The 16152-nt window shown below is 41.4% G+C and overlaps 1 protein-coding gene across 1 annotated transcript in view; it reads right to left on the bottom strand.

Annotated features, from left to right (window-relative positions):
- The window catches only part of BUD13 (BUD13 homolog), a 34233-nt gene extending 21054 nt beyond the window's left edge, over positions 1–13179 (bottom strand). Inside the window, exons 1-4 of the mRNA XM_007117160.3 lie at positions 13017–13179; positions 10942–11035; positions 8427–8511; positions 1223–2020 (exon numbers count right to left, since the gene is read on the bottom strand). Of these exons, the coding sequence (XP_007117222.1) occupies positions 1223–2020; positions 8427–8511; positions 10942–11035; positions 13017–13159 (1120 nt within the window). The 5' untranslated portion in view covers positions 13160–13179. The remainder of the gene's footprint in view (positions 1–1222; positions 2021–8426; positions 8512–10941; positions 11036–13016) is intronic.
- Positions 13180–16152: the final 2973 nt, after the last annotated feature.

Raw genomic sequence — 16152 nt, 5'->3', positions numbered from 1 at the left:
AGGTCCTGGATCACCTTCACTATCATTATTCTGAATTCTTTTTCTGGAAGGTTGCCTATCTCCACTTCACTTAGTTGTTTTTCTGGGGTTTTATCTTGTTGCTTCATCTGGTACACAGTCCTCTGCCTTTTCATTTGTCTGTCTTTCTGTGAATGTGCTTTTCATTCCACAGGCTGCAGAACTGTAGTTCTTCTTGCTTCTGCTGTCTGCCCTCTGGTGGATGAAGCTATCATCTGTGTCATATTTATCCACACACAGAGTGGGCAAAGAACAAACTGCACTCAGGTCTCAGTGGTGTGGTGAAACTTAAAACTACCTGGATTATATTCTCATGTCCTCAGACTAAAGTATAAAAAAGTATTTGAATTTAAAAATTAAAATAGTACCTAGGGACAAAAGATGGAGTAAACAAATTTCACCACACAGGTGTGAATCATAGACATAAGCATCACAAATCACCTTCCCCAAAAGCAATCTGCAATACATATCAACAGTCCTAAAAGCACAGAACCCTCTGACCCAATAAATCCATTTCTATTGTACTTAGTTTCCTAGGAAACATATCTAGAAGTACTTCAATTCCCCAGAAATCTATCTAGAAGTAGATAAGGAAATAATTCAGAAGAGGGCAACAGTTTATGTATAAGGATGTTCATTATAGAATTATAAGAAGAAAAGGTTTAGAAATAACCTAAAATATGCAATATTAGGGAAATGGTTAAGTAAACACCAACAAAAATTATATTAACAAAGAGATGTTTTACGACATGGGGAATATAATGTTAAGTGTAAAAAAACAGGGAAGATTACACATGCAATATGTATTTACTGCCTAGACAAGTCTCAACTACATCAGAAACGAATAGAAAAAAAAAGACTAAAAGGACATTGCTTACAACACTAGCAGTGGCTGCCTCTGAATGACAGAATTTTGTATGACCTTTTTCTACATTTCTATGCATTCTATACATGCGACAAACATGTGTATCTTTATATGAGGTAGGGAGAATAAATAAAAGGATATATAAAAATTTCCTCCCTGCTACTGTAAATTTTTAACTCTCCTCAGCCCAACCTGTCACCACTTCCCTCCAGTTTTTAAAACTTCTCCAAAGCTCCATTCTCATTTCTGAAGATCACAAATACCTAATAAAGGCAACTAAAATGTCCAAAAGAAAGTGCCTCGGGAACAAGTCTCTCTCATGGACAATCAACTGCTCACCTTTAGAATCATGCTGCTTACTTCCAAAACGGGATTTTGCTTTCTTTTTCCGTGGAGGAGAGAGTTCCGAGTCATAGTCATACTTGCTGTTCTTTGGGAGTGATAGATGAGAAGGTCCTGGCCCCTTCCGATGTGGAGAAGTTTTGCTAGAACTTTCTGAGGCTTTACTGCTTTTGGTTCTGGGCAGTGAATGAGGGACATTAGAAGCCAAGTCAGGGGAATTATGATGGGCCCTCCTGAGCTGTGGTGTGTCCACGGAGTCAAGAGTCCTTCTAGGCTGAGCTGTGTCAGGGGAGCTGTTATGGGCCCTTCTCCGAGGAGAGATATCTGAGGAATTGTGGTGGGTTCTCCTAAGTGGAGATGGATCTGGTGTGTCATGACGGGCCCTCCTAGGAGATACACCTGAAGAATGACAATAAGGCTTCCTGATGGGAAAAGGATCCGGTGAATCATGACGGGCCCTCCTTGGGGGAGATGGGTCTGAGACATGATGGGCCCTCCTGGGGGGAGATGGATCTGGGGAATCATGACAGACCCTCCTAGGAGGAGATGAATCCGGGGTATCATGACGGACCCTCCTAGGAGATGAATCCGGGGTATCATGATGGACCCTCCTAGGACGCAATGAATCCGGGGTGTCACGACAGACCGTCCTAGGAGGAGATGAATCCGGGGTGTCATGACGGACCCTCCTAGGAGGAAATGAATCCAGGGTATCATGACGGACCCGCCTAGGAGGAGATGAATCCGGGGTATCATGACGGGAATGTCTGTATATGGGTAGATCTTCATTGTGGCCTAAACACAAATTGCAAAGAGTCAGATTCCTACAAATGCTCTGTTCACCCCTGTAACCAAAGTTTCAAAAGACGCCCCAGCAGGATACATCTCAAAACTACTCAGAAAGCCCAAAAGGTATGCACAACTCTTACTTTGGGGTAGTAAACCAGCACTCATGTATATCCTAAGAATAATCTCTCATGTTTGCCTAACAAGTCATAAATCTGCAAAGCATTTTAAATGTATTTTTCATGTTACATCTTGTTAGGTAAGCAGGGCAGGTATCCTTGCTTTACAGACATGAAAACAAAGACTCCAAGGAACTAAGTGATTTCTTACCTAGGGGTCATAGCTACTAAGATGAAGAGATAGGCTAGAACTCCGGCCTTCTAACCCCCAATCCAATGTTCTTCCCAAAACCTTATTTGTACAGAGTTCCCCATCAGAAGCTCCTACTGATATTTAGCCTAGATAATTCATAGTTTGTATCCACTTTTCTTTCAAAAGGCAAATTGACTAAATCTGTGCCACGTCAAAATGAAATGCTGTTAACTATTTAATCCATGTCATCGTGCTCTTTATTAGAGTTGGGGAGACCACCAGAAAGAAAGGATTAGCATTTACTGATCACCTACTGCATGCCCATTATTTATATAGATTATCTCATTTAATTCTCATAACAAGCCTAGGAGATAAACACTGTTATCCCTATTTTATAGATGAAGAAGTTGATACTCAGCAAGACTAAGTAGTTTGCCAAAGTCATCCTGCTAGTAAGTGGTGAAATGAATACCCAAATCCAGATTTGTTTGACTCCAGAGTCCATGTGCAATCTTTGAAAAGGAAAGCATTTGAGACTTTCAACATTCAAAGGCATAACAGGATGAAATGTTTATAGCAAATCAGGACAGTTCCAAAATCCAGTTTCTCTTCCCCCTCTATTTCTCATCACTGAGCTCCCTAAACAAATAAAATACAAACACAAATAAAAGTTGGGTAGGACCCGATGAATACTTGTTAAATGGATGAATGAAACGAAGTCAACTCCTTTACTTTGGAGAATAGGATCCTCTGACTGGAATCCACCCCTCAGAGAAAAGTATTGATATCTGTGGGGTACCTGACAGCAAATCTAATCCACGAGGTTGATAAATTCCATGATATTTATAAAAAATAAGTAAGGGTCAGAGATCAGTCAGGATATTTCCAGTAACAAATGGGCCAGTGAGGGTGAGGCAAATGAAAAACAACTATGCACGTTTATGTTTGTGAGTGTGTGTGTGTCTCTGTGGGTCACTTCCTAGACCTACAGATATGGAAATCAGAAGATTCTCTCTGAAAAAAAGATTGTGAAGAAGACTGGAAACACAACCACAGGATAAGGCAGAAAATAACAGATATGAGTGAACAGGATTCTGATAAAATAATACTGATAATAAAGTTTTTCATTCATAAAACATAATAATAATGTACTAAAAATTGAGGCAAAGGTGATCATTAACCAATAGCCAATGGTCACTTTTGTTATGCATTTTTTTTCTAATCAGAATTTTAGGATAATTAACCTAAAGGCACAAAGTATAACACAGAAAGAATAAATCCTGTTTAGGAGTTCATTCTTCTACCCTCCGTATGTGAAAGGGAACAAGCATCAAGGGTAAACAGGAGTTAACTATCAAGAAGCAAGATCCTGGGCTTCCCTGGTGGCGCAGTGGTTGAGAGTCCACCTGCCAATGCAGGGGACATGGGTTCGTGCCCCGGTCTGGGAAGATCCCACATGCCGCGGAGCGGCTAGGCCCGTGAGCCATGGCCGCTGAGCCTGAGAGTCCAGAGCCTGTGCTCCGCAACGGGAGAGGCCACAACAGTGAGAGGCCCACGTACCGCAAAAAAAAAAAAAAAAAAAAGAAGCAAGATCCTTATGTGAGAATGGAACAGAGAGGGTAAAAATCAGCACTCTTCCACTGGCCACACAGAGCCCAAATGACTGCTGGGACCAGGGCTGTGACTCACTGGGACCAAGTATTTCTTAGTCTGTATCCCTTAGCAAGCAGACCTACCACCAAGTTTTTGGAAAAGGGGAAATGACTGCTAAGCCCCAAGTGATGATTTACCAAAGAGCAGTAGGCTGTAAGAATCAAATACCTATTAGAAATTCAAGAAATATGTCTTAATGGCAACTCTTTGTGCTGGGCAGAGGGAATACTAGGGCAAATAAGACTAAGTCTCATTTCTGCTCAGACATAACAAATGTCCTTTATCAAACTCTCAGGAACTCAAAAAATGTTTTAAATAGAGAGTTAAATTACTAGCCTAGTGAAAGGGTATAGAGTGGCAAATGGAGGATAATGTGCTGCAAAATACCAATAATTAAGGGAAGAACAAAGAAAGATTTATTAATACAAGAAAGAAGATAGAAAACATTGATCCTTGGCCCATACATGTGTCACTTCAACCTGGGAGAGGACAGAGGTTGCTTTAGTCTCCAAATTCTGTTCCTCAGATTCTCATAAACTCCTCCAAATATATACTAAGTGCTCTTCTATTCTGGGCCAGAAAGGAGTAGGTGCTGAAAGACACCCAAATGAGTCACTTCCTGACCTCAGTAACCCTAACACCAAAATATAAGAAAAAGTGGAATACTTGGTCTCTCAGTTCTCATATCTTACTACCTCTGAATAAGTTCCGAATTCTTTTTCACTATATTTTTCAGGATCAGTGACACACTAAAATAAACTATACATTCCTCTAAAAAGAAAAGTGTAGGACAGAAAACAAAGGCTTCCCTCAAATCCAACAATACATAAAAAGGATCATACACCATGATCAAGCATGACCAAGCTGGATGCAATCCAAGGTCACAAAGGATGGTTCAACATTAACACAAATCAAATCAATCAGTGTGATACACCACATTAACAAAAGGAAAGACAAAAACACATGATCATTTCAGTAGACAAAGAAAATGCATTTGACAAAATCCAACACCCATTCATGACAAAAACTCTCACCAAAGTGGGTAGAGAGGGGACATATCTCAACATAATAAAAGCCATTTATGACAAACCCACAGCCAATTGTCACTTTTGTTATGCATTTTTTTCTAGTCAGAATTTTAGGATAATTAACCTAAAGGCACAAAGTATAACACTTTTTTTTCCTACTATATATCACAGGGAACTATAGTCAATATCCTGTGATAAACCATAATGGAAAAGAATATAAAAAAGAATGTATATATAATTGAATCACTCTGCTGTACAGCAGAAATTAACACAACACTGTAAATCAACTACACTTCAATTAAAAAAAAAAAAGACACTTCTGAGTAAGAGATAAATAACCACCAGGAAGAATAATTCAAAAGTTTTACACAGAGATAATACTTTAAGTAAGAATTATAAAAGTGTCTACAAAGGCCCCCCCAGGCTATGTAGTTCAAATGTCAAAAGGTCTAAAGCCGTCTCCATTCAGTGGGCCTGATTTGTATGAAAAAGCAAATGTGCAGTTTTTATGTAAAGAAATAAACATATTGTGTCTTGATGTGAACCAAGTAGCAATGCTACTTTGCAGTTCACATTTTCTAGCTCAGCAAATCATTTACACACAGGATTATATTCACATTGAAAAAAGTCTTTTGTCTAGGTGACGTGATTACCTTTGATAAGTGGCGCTTACTTCATGGCCAATGGAGCTATAATACTCAACAGTGAAAAACTGAAAGCTTTCCCCCTAAATTCAGGAATAAGACAAGGATGCTCACTCTCACCACTTCTATTCAACATAGTATTAGAAGTCCTAGCCACAGCAATCAGACAAGAAAAAGAAATAAAACCTATCCAAACTGGAAAGAAAGAGGTAAAACTGTCACTATTTGCAGATGACATGATAGTCTACACAGACAACCCTAAAGCCACCACACAAAAATGATTAGAATAGGGCTTCCCTGGTGGCGCAATGGTTGAGAATCCGCCTGCCGATGCAGGGGACATGGGTTCATGCCCCGGTCCGGGAAGATCCCACATGCCACGGAGCGGCTGGGCCCGTGAGCCATGGCCGCTGAGCCTGCGCGTCCGGAGCCTGCGCTCCGCAACGGGAGAGGCCACAACAGTGAGAGGCCCGCATACCAAAAAAAAGAAAAAAAAAAAAAATGATTAGAATAAATGAATTCGGCAAGATAGTAGGATATAAGATTAATATACAGATATCTGTTGCACTTCTTTACACTAACAATGAAACATCAGAAAGAGAAGGTTAAAAAAAAAATCCTGTTTAAAATAGCGTTAAAAAAAAATTACCAAAATTACTTGGGAATAAACTTAACCAAGGAGACGAAGGACCTATATGCTGAAAACTATAAAACACTGACAAAGGAAACTGACGATGATTCAAAGAAATGGAAAGATATTCTGTGCTCTTAGATTGGAAGAATTAATATTGTTAAAATGGCCATACTGGGCTTCCCTGGTGGCGCAGTGGTTGAGAGTCCACCCGCCGATGCAGGGGACATGGGTTCGTGCCCCGGTCCAGGAGGATCCCACATGCCGCGGAGCAGCTGGGCCTGTGAGCCATGGCCACTGAGACTGTGCGTCCGGAGCCTGTGCTCTGCAACGGGAGAGGCCACAGCAGTGAGAGGCCCGCGTACCGCAAAAAAAAAAAAAAAAAAAAAAGGCCATACTCCCCAAAGCAATCTACAGATTTAATGCAATCCCTATCAAAGTACCCATGACATTTTTCGTAGAACTAGAACAAGTAATCTTAAAACTTATATCGAACCACAAAAGACCCAGAATTGTGAAAGCAATCCTGAGAAAATAATCATCAAGCTGGAAGTAAAACCCTCCCAGACTTCAGACTATGCTACAAAGCTACAGTAATCAAAACAGCATGGTACCGGCATAAAAACAGACACACAGATCAATGGAACAGAATAGAGAGCTAGAAATAAACCCACACACCTATGGTCCATTAATCTATGACAAAGGAGGCAAGAATATATAATGGAGAAAAGACAGTCTCTTCAACAAGCAGTGCTGGGAAAACCAGACAGCCAAATGTAAAACAATGAAATTAGAACATTCCCTCACACCATATACAAAGATAAACTCAAATGGTTTAAAGACCTAAATGCAAGACCTAAAACCACAAAAGTCCTAGAAGAGAACATAGGTGAAACATTCTTTGACTAAATTGTAGCAATATTTTCTCAGCTCAGTCTCCTTAGGCAAAAGAAATAAAAGCAAAAATAAACAAATGGGACCTAATTACACTTAAAAGGTTTTGCACAACAAAGGAAACCATCAACAAAACGAAAAGACAACCTATGGGATGGGAGAAAATATTTGCAAATGATGCAACCAATAAGGCATTAATATCCAAAATACACAAACAGCTCATACAACTCAATATCAAAAAAACAACCCAATCAAAAAATGGGAAGAAGACCTGAATAGACATTTTTCCAAGGAAGACATAGAGATGGCTAAAAGGCACATGAAAAGATGCTCAACATCGCAAATTATTAGAGAAATACAAACCAAAACCACAATGACGTATCACCTCACACCTGTCAGAATGGCTATCATCAAAAAGTCTACCAATAACAAATGTTAGAGAGCATGTGGAAAAAAGGGAACCCTCCTCCACTGTTGGTGGGAATGTAAATTGGTGCAGCCACTGTGGAAAACAGTATGGAGGCTTCTTAAAAAACTAAAAATAGAACTACCATATGATCCAGCCATTCCACTCCTGGGTATGTATCTGGAAACAATAACAACACTAATTCAAAAAGATACATGCACCCCAATGTTCACAGCAGCACTATTTGTATAGCCAAGACATGGAAACAACCCAAGTGTCCATCAAGAGACTACTGGTTTAAGAAGCTGCGGGACACACACACACACACACACAAAACTAAATATTACTCAGCCATAAAAAAGAATGAATATTTGCCACTTGCAGCAACATGGATGGACCTAGAGAATATCATACTAAGTAAGTCAGACAGAAAAAGACAAATATGATATAATTTATATATGGAATCTAAAAAATAATACAAATGAATCTATATACAAAACAGAAACAGACTCACAGACATAGAAAACAAATTTATGGTTACCAAAGGGGAAGGGGGGAAGAGATAACTTAGGAGTATGGAATTAACAGATACAAACAACTGTACCTAAAATAGAGAAGCAACAAAGATTTACTGTATAGCACAGGAAACTATATTCAATATCTTGTAATAACCTATAATGGAAAATAATCTGAAAAAAGATATATATATATCTGAATCACCTTGCTGTACACCTAGAACTAACATAATCTTGTAAACTTACTTCAATTAAAAAAGAAAAAAAGAAAAAAGAAAAAAGCCTTCTCCTATTAAATGGGAAATTCAGATTTACCTATTGTTGGAACTCACCTCCCAGAAGCTTCCATTTGGCACTGGAACGAAAGGCTTCCATCTGCTTTACCTCTTCTGGCCGCTCGTCCACAAACTCAGCCACCTGTGGGAGTGAGAACAATACATTAAGGAAATCCACAGGATCCAGCCAAGTAGCACTGTTGTTGTCTCAAGAACCTGAAGCTATGACTATTCCATTCCTAATAATACATGGCACACGAAGACCCAAAACAGCCATGAAGAAACAGGTACTGGTCCTCAGTTACATTTGCTCCATAAACATGTGATTGTCACTGGATGGTTTAATTATAGATCTTTCTCTGACTAATCAATTTCCCTCCAGAGGTTAATTTCTTTCATTACAAACCTTCTTATTAATGTGCCAGGTATACAACTGCCACTTGTAAGCTAAAAGCTAAACTCCTTTTACCCTTTTACTTTTACATTCAGAGTGAAAACACAGGCAGGTTTCCTGTCATCCTATCATTCATTAAGGGCTTTGGACTCCTTATGAAAACTTTCTTACTGTAGGTAGTCACAATGACAGTTTTTCTAGTATCCAACCAAAAGAAGTCACTAAAATGTACACAGACTCATAGAATCTTTAAGGGAAAAGACCATATTTCGTATCATCCAAATTCCCAAACAAATCTGGAATCTTCTCTACAGTATACCTGATAAATGATCACTCACATAGTCCCTCCCTGACAGGGAACTAATTCACTGACATGGAACTCATGTTACAAGGCAGTCTATTGTATTTTGGGGCTAGAAAGTTCTTAGTTTCATTGGACCCATATCTGCCTTCCTACAACTTCTTTCCATCCACCCTAGTCCTACCTCTGATGCAACTGATCCCCTTTCCACATGACAGACCTTCAAAGATGGCTGGCATAATAAATTCTAATTACGCAGTAGCAACTATGAGCAAGGCACTGTGTTTTCTGCTTTACTTATATTATCTCACTTTGTCCTCACAAAAGCCCTGGAAAGAAAGGCTCCACACTACTAAGAGCAAACTATGGCTCAGAGAAGTTAAGTAACTTTCTCAACCTAGCAAATGGCAGAACTGAAACTCAATCCCAGGTTTGAATTCCCCTCTACTTCTTCTCTTCTCCCAAGATCTTACCATCATTCTTCATATAGCCTAGTTTTGAGATCTCTCACTGGGCATTAAAAACACAGGCTTTCAAAAAAGATGGGGCTTCCCTGGTGGCGCAGTGGTTAAGAATCCGCCTGCCAATGCAGGGGACACGGGTTTGAGCCCCGGTCCTGGAGGATCCCACATGCCGCGGAGCAACTGAGCCTGCCTGTGCGCCACAGCTACTGAGCCTGTGCTCTAGATCCCGTGAGCCACAACTACTGAGCCCGCGTGCCACAACCACTGAAGCCCGCACGCCACAACTACTGAAGCCCGCGCGCCTAGAGCCCGTGCTCCGCAACAAGAGAAGCCACCGCGATGAGAAGCCTGCACACCGCAATGAAGAGTAGCCCCTGCTCGCCTCAACTAGAGAAAGCCTGTGCGCAGCAACGAAGACCCAACACGGCCAAAAAAAAAAATGAATAAATAAAATAAATTAATTTTAAAATAAATAAATAAATAAAATGTAAAAATAACAACAAATGTTAAAAACATTAACTAGGTTTCAGTAATTCATTCTGACTGAAACTAAATTGGCTCCTTATGATCACTATTTCCCTTCTAATTACTAACAAACCTTCTTTTAAATAATCTATCAATATTATAGAATATGCTGGGGATTAACATTAAACATACTCATCTGGAATTCACCTTTACAATCTTTTAGTATAATACAGCCTATCAACAGCTCTCCTTTTCACCTTGTTTCTCAGCAATTCTGAGCAAAGGTTCCATGACCATACCAATGCTAACTTATTTGCCTATGCTTTTACCCACCTGGCTCTTACTCATCCTTTAAAATTCAATTCAGATATTTCCATCCTTCATGGAATTTCCCAGTGGGATAAAAAGTGTGCTATCTCCCTTGTGTTCTAACGGCACTTGGTGCATATGTGAACTCTATCTCCAACATTCATCATATTGTCATTTGAAATTCAGTCTCCCATTGTAGAGTATGACCTGTAAAGTACAGACACTATGTTCTCTTAATCTACGTATCTCCTGTACTTAGGCAAGAGCATATAATTTAAAGCTTATTTGAATCAGGGAATAAAATGAGCAATTAAAAAGTTTCCTTTGATTGAACATGAACGTTATTTTTAAGGTAGGTTCCAACAAATTGAACCATGGCGAATTCTAATCATGGCTCTATCACTGACACTGAGGAATCCTGCCTCTCTGTGATCAGTTCCCGTTTCCAGGCAGATGGAGCCCTCCATATACAAAGACTGTGTATAGGCATCAGCAAAGAAGACTACTTTAAAATAGCTCCTGGAAAGTGTCACCTCTTCTCTGCCCTCAACTTTCCCCCTTAACTAATCTACCCTGCACTGGGAGTCGAGATTGAGAGGCTTGCATTTCAAAGTCCTCACAGCCTCAAAAGATACATACCACAGGCAAATCTCCATCATCTTCCTCTTCCTCCTTTTCTGTTTTAGTGGTTGACATAGATGTCCAGCTCACGTCATCATCCACAATCCGCATTCTAAATGTGAAAAATAAAAAGATCAAAAGAGAAGAAACATTTTTGGATAACAGCCTACAAACACTTACCTTTGGTTTTAGGCTAAAACTCAAAATCCTACAAGATCTATGGTCCATTCTTTGCCAATACGGCCAACTTCATCTTGTACCACTGCCTCCTCAGTTCACTACTCACTAGTCATCTTTTGGTGCCTAGAATGAGCCAAATTACTTTCCGTATGTTTCACATCTCAGTTCCTTCCCTCTGCCTGACCTACTCTTCTCATTCTTTACTGGGAAACTCTTACGCATTCTTAAAATCCTAGCATATATATAACTTCCTTCACAGAGCTTCCAATACTATTTCACTTACCTCCCCCAACTAAGAACCCCCGTTACTCATTCTTGGAATACTTTATCACAAAGGAAATAAATCAACCAGTTGTGTAATTAGTTGTTTAAAGGCTGTATCCCCATTAAACTATAAGCTCCATCAGAGTAGGGACTATGCCTCTCTCACTTACAGTGATATCCTCAACACCCTTTAGAAATTGGCATAGGAGTACTCAATAAATGTTTATTACATGGATAAACTATGGATGAGTCCAAATAGTAACAATGCCATGATGTAAACAGTTATTATTAACAGTTATTATTTGAAAAGGCAAGATCACTTATCACAACAACCATTTAATGTAAGTGATATCATTCAGTATCACTCTCATTTTTAAAGATGAAAAAATTGAGGCTTAGACAGATGAAATATCTTGCCCAAGGGCACGCAGCCCATAAAGTGGCACAGCTAGGACTCAAACCCTAATCAGTGTTACTCCAAAGCTCAAGTTAATTTCACTACATGGCACTGCCTCCAAGGAATCCACACAGGTCAGGGGACAGAAAGCAAGAATAACACAACAACCAAACCAGGAGAGGAAATGGATTAGTTCTTCGGAACTACTTGACTTTATTGGGTATATTATTAGTTTCCTAGGGCTGCCTAACAAAGTACCACAAACTGGGTGGCTTAAAACAACAGAAATGTATTCTCTCACAGTTCTGGAGGCTTCAAGTCTGGAATCAGGTGTCTGCAAGGCAATGCCCGCCAGTAAGGCTCTAGGGAAAGACCTTTCCTTGACTCTTCGAACTTCTGGTAGCCCCTACTGTCAGCATAAATCCAGTCCAGTCTCAGCCTCCATCTTCACGTGGTAGTTTTCCCTCTAAGTCTGTTTCTGTATCCAAATTTCCCTTTTCTTAAAAGGACCCCAGTCATACTGGATTTAGCGCCCATCCTAACCCACTATGACCTCATCGTAACTAATTACAACAGCAAAGACCCTATTTCTAAACAGTATCACATTCTGAGGTTCTGGGTGGACATGCCTTGGAGGGAAGGGGCACTATTCAACCCAGTGCACTGGGCCACGTAAGTTTTCTCGTTTGAAAAGTGGGGGTAACAAAAATATCTACTTCATGATACTGTTATGAAGCTTAAATAAATTCGTTTAGGTCTAAAGTACTTAGAACAGTGCCTGGCACATGACAAGAACTGTATCAGCGTTAGTTGTTACTGTTAGTAGTAGTAGGAAGAGTAACAGGAAGTGAGCATAGGTCTCCGACTCAGGACCGGAGTCCTTGGCATTGGAGAATCCCCACCGACATGTTCTGGGCCCTTAATATCCACGCACAGAACCTCTGAATTTGCTTCACCACTTTAGTCTCAGGGCACAATATTCATTCTCTGCGGGAGAGGACGGAATGCTACAAAGGCGGGAAAAGAGTAATGAAAGTTACAGCCGGGCCTGAATACGTCGAAGGTACTGCCCAGGGGCGCGAGGAACTGTCTGAGAGGACTCTGGGCTCAGGCAGCGCCTGGTGAGCAGTCAAGGGCGCTGGGCCCCTCGGGGCCGCCGGCGAGGAGCCCAGGAAGAGCCGGGCCGAGGGCGGAGCTGGGAAGGTGAGGGGCGGCGAGCCGCGCGGACCCCGCCCCGCCAGGGCCAACTCACCCCTTGCCGCCAGCCCCGCCAGTCTTCGGCCGCTTTTTGCGACGCTTGCGGCCGGACTCAGGGCCCCCGTCGACGCCGACATCTGCCCCAGACAAGTAACGCTTCAGGTACTCGGCCTTGGAGAGCGGCGGAGCTGCCGCCATGGCAGCGGCGAAGGCGGGGAGACGGATCGACGCTGAGGACAAAATTCTTGAACGCGAAACGGACAGCGCGGACTCTGGGGGGCGGGGCCAGGACCGGAAGTGGCGGAGGCTGTTTGGAACGGCCAGGGCGTCTCGTGTGAGCTTTTGCGGGCTTACGAGGGACACGCGCACCTTGGGGCCCACTCTACATCCCTCTGACGGGGCAATCGTGTTTCTTATCTTTGTCCATTCTGTCATTCAACAGACCGTGCAGCAAGCGCTGTTGTAGCCGCGAGGCTACAGCCACGACCCCAACAAGATCTCTGCCCCCAGCAGCTTCAGAAGCACCAGGGAGCAGTAGTTAGGAACGTGGGCTCTGGAGCTGCAGTGCATCTAAGTTTGAGTTCTGCTTCCATAACTAACTGTACGACCTTGGGCAACATACTTAACAAAATGGGGATAATAATGACACCGAACTCAATGGTTGCAAGGACTAGGATAATATTACTGTGTAAAGTGCTTTGAACAGCATCTGGCATAGTGTGTCAGTTATTTTTATTAGTATGTTTAGGTGGAGAGAAATCTGCTTTAATAGGCTTTCAAGAACTATTCAACAGAGGAAGTCAGGAATTCCAAACCCAATATAATTACTATGAAAAATATGGAGGGTTCTAACCTATGTATCTTACCCACATTTGATATTGGTTGCCCCTAGCTATCTCTTGCATAGAATATTTCCAATGAAAATGACCTGGATCTATTTTCAGCACGGCAAGAGAGAAGCTAGAGAGATTGAATTTTTTTTTTTGTCATTCAGTCTTTTTTTTTTTTAAACTCAGGTAATTTATTTTTTGGCCAGGCGGCATGCGGGATTTAGTTCACCGACCAGAGATGGAACCCGTGCCCCCTGCAGTGGAAGCGGAGTCTTAACCACTGGACCACCAGGGAAGTCCCTAGAGAGACTGAATTCTAATACTCAAGTTTAGGGGGAAGACTTTTCTTGTGGGCATTAAGAGCTTTACTTGAATTATCTCATTTAACCCTCACATTTCTCAGATGCTTTTATTATCCTTACCTTACAGATGAGAAAACTGAAGCTTGGAGAGGTTAAGTTGCCCAACTTAACACAGCCAGAACATATGACCCTTGGGAGCACAGGCTAACAAAGTGGGGTGCAAGAGGTAATCCAAATTTCTTGAAAAAGAATTAGATTGCGTATTTTACTTATCTCACCATATGTTAAATTTTTGTCACTGTTTTAAGGTTTATTAGTCAATAAAGTATTGTTATATTTTATAAATAAATACGCATATCTTGGAACACATGTTCAGAAAATATACATAACAAAACAGGTTTGGAGATCACTGCCCTGAAGCATGAACTTTTAACCACTGGGCTACACTGAGTGGTCACAGCACAGGCCCAGGAAGAAGAGTAGGCTGGGCCTCTCAGGGCCTATGAGAAGCGGGCACTGGACTGATAGGGCATCACTAGCTGCAGGGCCCCACAGGACTCCCATCCACAACCCTGCCTTGGCTTCCAGTCCACTTTAGTGTATCTCAAGCTGAACTCCACAGCCCTGCCTCCACCCTGGTGTCAGCAGACATTGGGAAAGTCTCATATTTCCGCTCCAGTGAACATTACCATTATAGTCCTCTCCACCCCATCGCCTCCTGCCCATTTGTCTTCAGTTCCACCTCTACCCGTTCTACACAGTACCAAACCTTAGCCCGACAAGACTAAGCTCAGGTCTTAACCCTGCCTCACAGGGCAGTTAAGCAGGATCAAATGCATTCATGACCAGTGGCATGGTCTAAATTTTGCCCTGTCTCTGCAGTTCCATCTAATAAAGCTAATGCCCCCACCTTCCCTGGCACTACCCAGACCCCTTCCCTGCTTAACATTCCTCCATAACATGGTGATTAATCTGACACTGTTCTACTTGTTGGTTTCTTGTCAACCCCCAACCCAGTTTGCCAATTTTCCCCACTACACTTGAAGCTCCATGAAAGCAGAGCTTTATTTCGTTCAGTTCTATGATGTGCCGGGCACAAAGCAAGCACTCAAACATCTATTGAAGGAATGAATGAAATGCCAGCTCCAGTCCCCAAATTATAGTAGCCACACTGGAGAAAATGTTCTTCAGGAGGTTGAATTCTACCAGCATAACAAACAAGGACAGAGTGCAAAAAATAAAAATAAAATAATAAATAATAAAAAAAAACAAGGACAGAGTGATTTCAGAGGCCAGTGCTGTTTGAAAGCCACCATTTTAATGAGAACTTCTTCACCTGTCCTAGACTCCCTCCCCTCAGAAGACTCTCTTCCTGTTGAGAGTCAGTATTTTATATACCCAAACCAACTTCCAAACTCCAGACGTAGCTGTTTTCCACCTTCTCCAGCTCTTCAGAGTTCCAACTCGACATGAGAGAGCACTGTGTGGAGGGAGGGTAAAGACTTGATAGGAAAAAAGTAGAAATAAGGGAAAATTGTAGACATACGCTGACAAATAAGAAGCATTTCATTGAAAGACAGAGTTGGAAAGGATGGCTATATGTGATGAACTCGGTCTCCGGTTGAGGAGGTGGGCTTGAAAAATAATAGAATATTGCAGAGTAGAGTGTTGCTATAGGAACAGTTACCTAAAGATCTAATCAGTGTCTTGCTGAGTGAAAGGATTTTCTCTTTAGTATGAAATATTTCAGCAAGTGCTAAAAATAGTTCTTTTTAAAAGCCCCACAATTTCTCTGTCCCCAAATCTGCTAGTTCCTAAGATTTTTAAAACAAATTATTAAAAGCAATCAGAACAATGTAATGGGCATGTTGCTAAATTTTGATAAGTGTGATGAGGTTAAAACTATGTTTATTACATCATTTATTTAGTTAGAAGGATCAAATGTGTCATGGTTGGCTTCCCCCAAAGCAGAGCCTAAGAAAAGGACCTGGGGGAGAGGTAGTTTTCTTGGAAGGTGATTCAGCAAGCAGGTGGGAGAGAGCTGTCAGTGGGAGGCAGG

This window comes from Physeter macrocephalus, chromosome 16, assembly GCF_002837175.3.
Source record: "Physeter macrocephalus isolate SW-GA chromosome 16, ASM283717v5, whole genome shotgun sequence".
NCBI classification, from domain to species: Eukaryota; Metazoa; Chordata; class Mammalia; order Artiodactyla; family Physeteridae; genus Physeter; species Physeter macrocephalus.
Note: the sequence above shows the minus strand (reverse complement) of the source record. Positions and strands in the feature narration are given on the sequence as shown.